This window comes from Macadamia integrifolia, unplaced genomic scaffold, assembly GCF_013358625.1.
Source record: "Macadamia integrifolia cultivar HAES 741 unplaced genomic scaffold, SCU_Mint_v3 scaffold1075, whole genome shotgun sequence".
NCBI classification, from domain to species: Eukaryota; Viridiplantae; Streptophyta; class Magnoliopsida; order Proteales; family Proteaceae; genus Macadamia; species Macadamia integrifolia.
In genome coordinates this window covers 62,988-69,678 of record NW_024868076.1, presented here as the reverse complement: position 1 = coordinate 69,678, position 6,691 = coordinate 62,988, and the positions used below count along the sequence as shown (strand labels likewise).

Sequence of the window (6,691 nt, the reverse complement as noted above, 5' to 3'; positions counted from 1 at the left end):
GGGGGGGGGGCTTCATTATAGTATAATTATAAATTCAAGATACCATTTTCTGGACCACCAAAATGAGAAAATTACTCTTACGAGAAGTTTCAAACGGGCCCCTGGATTCCAACTGCCATTGGTATAATCCCCACATTTCATAGAAGTTGGAATCCACATTCAGGTGGAGGTCTCAGCTTCTATGATTATAAGAGTCAGACATGAAAGATATACCCAAGCAATTCCCATGATTCTGATCATCTTCGATTGATTCAACGTAAAACTGTACCAAAACTAAACTATTATGGAAAAACTTCAGTTTTCTGGGAAGGGAGGAACTAGGAATCAAAGATCTACAAAGAGTTAAGTCACATGAACAGAACCAAATTACCTGAAACAGAAGGATCAAAATAACAAGGAAGACTCCAATTGCCATTGAACTGCTATAGTAGAAAGGCACCCAATTGCTGACCACTGGTGCTAGTAGCAGTAAAGTAAATCCGAAAGCAAGAAAAACGAGACGCCATTGATGGAACTCTGCACAAATAATTAACATTTAGATCATATGTTGAATAAAAGAGCGGAAAACGGAAGGGAAACTAAGAGAAAATTCAGTGAATAGGAACCAACCTTCTTCAATGGTAACTGTAACGGAATCTGTAAGTCCACCATTAAACTTTACATCGACATATCTGTCATCATATGGTGACATGGAAGCACTCCATAACCCCTTCTGGATGGATCTCCATTCATCCTTCACACATTGGCATAATCCAAGAGAAGAATTCCTACACACAATTTTTAGAATGAGGAATGGTTCTCCACAGCTACAATAAACTTCAACATTAACAAACTCCCATATCAATTTGTAAATACTATAAAAGGAGCATGAAAAAGGTAATAAGAAGGAAGATAATACACTTACCAGTGGAAACAAACCTCAATGTTGCTATACAGACTTTCAGGTATAACCACTGAAGGAATCAAAGTGACACGAACTGAATTCGCATAACTCCTGATTTTCCACCTTGGAATACCAGAAACTTTCACACGGCCACATGAGACCATATCTTTAGCACCACGAGTAGATGAATATCCATCAAGAGGAGATGGCGTCAGGTCCAGCACTGGCTCCCCAAGGTGAATCTCTGGCATGCAAAAACGTTAGGATAATTTGAGTTCTGAAACTATAAATATCCAACAAAAACCAGGGAAACCAAACCCAATATTTTATTGAAAATTTTTCCCCCTCCTTTAACAGTAAGATTCCATTGTCATGAATTCCCTGTTAACCTTGAAAACCAAAACGCACAAGACAAACCCTAAATTCTGCAAATGCCAGAAGAGTTCTTTAACAATCATTTCTTCACTTCAACAACCATGATCGAATCCAGTCGATCAAGAAAATAGATATAAATCAATTTAAACAATCCAAATCACTCGAATAATTGTTTTCTAAAATAAAAACGGCAGAGTACACGACGAAAATTGATCTACAGAATCTAATAAAGATAAAGATAAAAAAAGAATACAAAGAGAAAGGGAGATGAAAAGCAATACCTGTGTAATTCGTTACTTCACAGGAAGAATTGAAGAAAACCAGCAATAGCGAGAGAGCGAACAGAAGCAGAGAGGTAGAAGAAACCATCGCTCTCCCTCAAATAGAGGAAGGGAAGAACTTGATTTCTTACAGCAAGTGTTCTTACTTCGCAAACAAAAAAGGACTTTAAAAATTGGAGGCAGTTACCTTCACCAACGGTGAACGAAGAGCCCCTTTCCCATGGTTTTGGTTCGTTTTGGTGTCTTATCTTATATGGAAAACGGGTGAGTCGGTGAGAAAATGGCTTTTGTTTTTTGGTTAAAGGTAAACCACTTTATATGCTTGGGGTGCAAGTTTGGCCTGGTGGAGCCTAAGCCCACTCAAGCCCATTTTGAGCCAGACATTGCTAGGGTTGGGCTTTGTAGTCTACAATTTGGGCCAGCGATGAGATTCCTAGGCCCACCTGACTCAACTGGGCCTTGGCTTAGTATATATATAAATTATATATTATATAATAATAGGGGAAATGTTTTCTATTTGGGAGTGTGGTCACGTCATTACTCCTATATGTCTCTTCTCCAACCGTATAAAATGATATTTCTATCTCTTATTGGGGGATGAGAGAGATAGACATAGAGAGCACTAGAGTCAATCATGTTTCCAGATTGAGAACACTTTTCCATAATAGGAAAGTTTTTTGCACCTATATTGTAGGATTCGACCATCATCCTAAGTTCCTAAAATATACATGTATTGGATGAAGTCAATAATTGCACAATACCCTCTTCCGTTCATCTGAAAGCAGTATTTAAGGAATTCTCCTTCACCATGACTGAAGGAAACTTGATCCATAATAATATCATATATATATATATATATATAAAAGAGGGTAACATCGTCAATCAAGCCAACTCAATCCAATCAAGAATGGGCTGGGTTGGTTTGAGCCTGATAGACTGGGCTGGGATGCGATATCCTAATTTAACCTCAGACTGGGTGGGTCTGATTTTGGATTGGGCTGGGGTTTTAGAAAACAAGATCCAACCCGGCATGGTTGCACCTTATATGTTATATATATATATATATATAGCACGTGGCACTTTGTATTAAACGACCTTCTTTTTTGTGTGCAAAATGGTTGCAAACCATACTGGGTGGACTGGTGGTGATTCCCATGCACTTCATTTCTATTAACATTGAAAGGAATTGGTTAGTATTAAATTTGAGATCTTAATCCAATCGTTTTTCTCCCTAATTTCTTTGTATTTTCAATGGTTTATGATTTTTTTAATCATTATTTTTTTACTATTTTTTTTCTGACACTTTTTCTAATGAAGAAAAACGAAATCTTAATTAAAGCAAAAACAAGTGTACAACATTTGAGTCTATAGTTAGTAGTTACATAATACTTTTTCACCCTCGCCTTCTTAGCTATCCTATCAGTCACTAAAACTACATTTCTATCTTTATTTATAAAGATACAGTTTTGAAACATTTAACAAGATGATAGATATCATTCAAGATAGCAAATAAGTTCCATAGTCATTCTACTTGACCTCCTTCCTTAATTTATAGTCGGTCCAAACTTCAACTTCAACCCATTCATATTCTATGACACATTGTGGCCTTTGAAAGAGACCCTTGACCGCTGACTCCTTCGTAGAACCTGGAACACCTAATTCATAAGAGGCTACAATAAAGGTAGCATTATGAAATAACAATGAAGCCCAACCCACATCCTAAGAATGCGAGTCTTAGCTCCCATACTATTTTCTTGAAGTCCTTGTTAATATAACAAAGTCATATGGTTTGCAACAGGAAGCAAAGAAGGAACTGTACTTACATGGATAAGGAGTAAAGTTATAAGAATCATGAACTCATATAAAGATCAAAGTCGTTACACTCCAAAATGTATTAACACACTAGAAAACATGACTCTATTAAGCAATTAGCACTTTTTTTTTTAATCAAATTGGAACTTAAGATATATTACATAAAGAAATTGAGTTTACAAAATGGACTTGAACAATGCCAGTCAAGTCAGCTAATTGAAATGATTTACAAAAGAGGGAGGACTATTGTCCCAAACTATTGACATGTGATTAGGGATTCCATGGAAAGCAAAAAAATATCAACGATCAAGTTACACTCCCATTATGAATATTGAAAGGCAATAAACAGTAAACTTGATGCTAAAATGCGACAATCATCCAAAATAGTAGAGATTTTCCAAGGGCAAGAGGATGAGACTCCATTTAAAATGTTGATAATCATCAAATTGTCACTTTCAATTGTAACTTGATTCCAGCCCCGAGCAATAGATATTGATAGTGCCTTTCTCGCAGTTAGAGCTTTAGCAATATAGGCATAGCTTTGACCAACAAAAAAGAAAGAAAATCCACACAAGAACTTGCCTTGAGAGCCTCTGCGAACCCCACCAATAGTCGTTGGACCTGGACTTCCAAGAGCGGAGCTATCCACGTTAAATTTAAGAATTCCATTAGGAGGAAACTTCCAAGCACAATACACAAGAACTTTTTTAGGATTAAAAGAAATCTGAAATGGAAAATATTCTATAGTGAAATGAAGAGTTGTGTTAGCAACCTCCACCGCTGAAATATGATTTTTGAAAAATGATATCAAGATAAGCAAGCCAAATGTGCCATAAGACTCCTGCCATTAGAGAACTATACCAAATTTTGATATTCTTTGAGCATCTTAGAGCAAGAATAACAGCAATCTAGTCTATGATAGAGTTTGAACTTGAATGGATATGATTGAAACCCGTTAATCTCCAAACAGAATTAGCAAAAGGGCAGCTAAAGAATAGATGATCTGGTTGAAAATTGTCTATTCCATAGAAAGGACAATTGGTGTTCAGATGCATTCCTCTCGAATTTAAAGCTATTGGAATAGGGACTTTTTCCAATAAAACTTTCCAAACCATCATTCTTACCTTAGGAGCCGTGCTGAGATGCCAAATTTTGAGCCATATTGGGTTAGAGTCATTAAGCAATAACCATACAAAATAGGAAGCAATTGCAAAAACAGATAGAACTCTTTTAAATTCAACTCTAGAGAAAGAGGTATTCGACATAAAAGATAGAACCAAATGCAACAAAGAGAAGATTGTAGGTGTTCGGTCCGAAAGCCAAATGGCCATGCAGTGTAGAGATGCTTGGTGACATTACAAGAAAAAGATGTCAATTCGTTTCACAACCATTTTTACATAAAACATAAAATTCATCATCCTGCAAAAGCCAAGGAGTTTAGACTTAGTAGGAATTTTGAAAAAAAAAAAAAAAAGACTTAGTAGGTGAAATAACTAAGAGGGGGTTGACTAGGTTATACTAATGGATTTTTAAAACTCTTAGATTTAATGTTCCCAAGTGTGATTGTAAAATAAAAATGCGGAATAATAAAGTTAAGTACAATCACAAAACATCAGAGTTTATAGTGGTTTAACTCAATTAGAGTCTAGTTCACTCCCTACAAGTTTCACTTGTAAGATATTCTACTAGATATTTCCTTTTAATACAGTATGAAGGAGAAAACTTTTACAGAATCTTAAGAGGATAGGAACATCGTACAATCTCTTTCACAAGTAGAGAGGGACCTTACAATCCCTTTCTAAGTAGAAAAGAACCTTAGATCTCTTTTGAGGATAAGAGAATCCTATGCAATATCTAATTACAGTCTAGAGTGATGTGGACTAACAATTGTCAAATGCTAGAGTTACCTAACTCTTGGACTAATACAAAACAAATAGTGGAATAAGGTTAGTGTTACCTATTATGTGGTGCAATAATGAAATGCAAGAATAAGAGTGATGCACCTTTCGATAGTCTTCACTAAGCTTGATAAATCAATAAAAAAGTAGAAGACCTTGAATTGATTCTTGAGCTTTACTTGTGCAGATGGAGTTGACCAATAGCTTAAGAAAAGTACAAAATATTTTCACTTCAAAATGCTCTTGAAAAGTCTCTCTAATGCTTGGTATTAATCGTTAATTTATTAATATCATTAGTGGTACTTATAGGTGAGATTAGGGGATGAAATTAGGTAAGAAATCTCACTTAAGCTATCACTTTTTGGGACTACTGGTCAATCTCCATCGATAGCCAATCGATCGTAAAAAAGAGTTGTTGGCAAAAATGAGTCCATAGAAAGCCATTGGTGCTTAGGCGCCATTGGTGCTTAGGCAAGTTGGCCAGTCTTAGTCTGATCAACTGGAAACTTCAATCGGCAGGATCCCTGTCACGCCCATTCACATAGAATCGGACCAGTGATCAGGTCCCCTAGGGGTAACCCAAAACCACCAGGATCATCCGATACAGTAACCATAGCATAACAAACACAGCTATCATGGAATATAATAATACATTTCAACGGAAGTCTTGTCGTATATAAATACCTGTAATTCCTCATATATTATTGATACCCAAATTGTTATGCATAGTGTATTACATGTGGGCCCGTAGGTATGATATTTACGAAGAAATAATAATTTAACTATCGAGAGCACAAAAGGGGAGTATACCAAAAGAATAAAAAAGAAAACTATAAATGGAGCCCGCTACTGTTGCCCCACAACATAGTTCTCGCATGTGCAACCCTCACCATGGTCGAATCCTTTTGGGACCCACCAATCTCCCACTAGAATTTCGTCGATGGGACTTGGCACAGGTTCCTCTATTGAATAGCCTGCACAATCATCTAAAAATGTGTGTACACGAGGGGTGAACTCACTAGCTCAGTAAATAGAAAGAAAGACGCACACAAGCAATTACAATTCAAATGATATATTATATACATGAGATTCATTTTAATCCTATTTCACCTAAGCAATCATTATTAGGTCATAAGTTATCATGCTACTCACAACCACAATGCGCGTATGCCCCGAGTACGAGACGCGTTCCCCATCTCATGATACGCCTATAGGATTGTAGGAGAAGGCCAACCATGAACACTCAAAAAATTAATTCATTACCGAACCACAATAGAAATGTAAATCGTGGCCGAACCACAATAGAAAATAAAAGCAATACAATTGGCCCTTTGAATATATCACTAAGGTTTCCAACTGTTCTAATAATCAGCAAGGCGTACTTCTAACCACCACGGTGGTCCACGATCGACGCTTCCCCCCAATGATAGCCCAACACGTAA

At 36.6% G+C, this 6,691-nt stretch overlaps 1 protein-coding gene across 1 annotated transcript in view; it reads right to left on the bottom strand.

Annotated features, from left to right (window-relative positions):
• Positions 1 to 1,766, bottom strand: part of LOC122062576 — a 9,401-nt gene extending 7,635 nt beyond the window's left edge. Inside the window, exons 1-4 of the mRNA XM_042626197.1 lie at positions 1,540 to 1,766; positions 905 to 1,127; positions 610 to 767; positions 371 to 516 (exon numbers count right to left, since the gene is read on the bottom strand). Of these exons, the coding sequence (XP_042482131.1) occupies positions 371 to 516; positions 610 to 767; positions 905 to 1,127; positions 1,540 to 1,627 (615 nt within the window). The 5' untranslated portion in view covers positions 1,628 to 1,766. The remainder of the gene's footprint in view (positions 1 to 370; positions 517 to 609; positions 768 to 904; positions 1,128 to 1,539) is intronic.
• Positions 1,767 to 6,691: the final 4,925 nt, after the last annotated feature.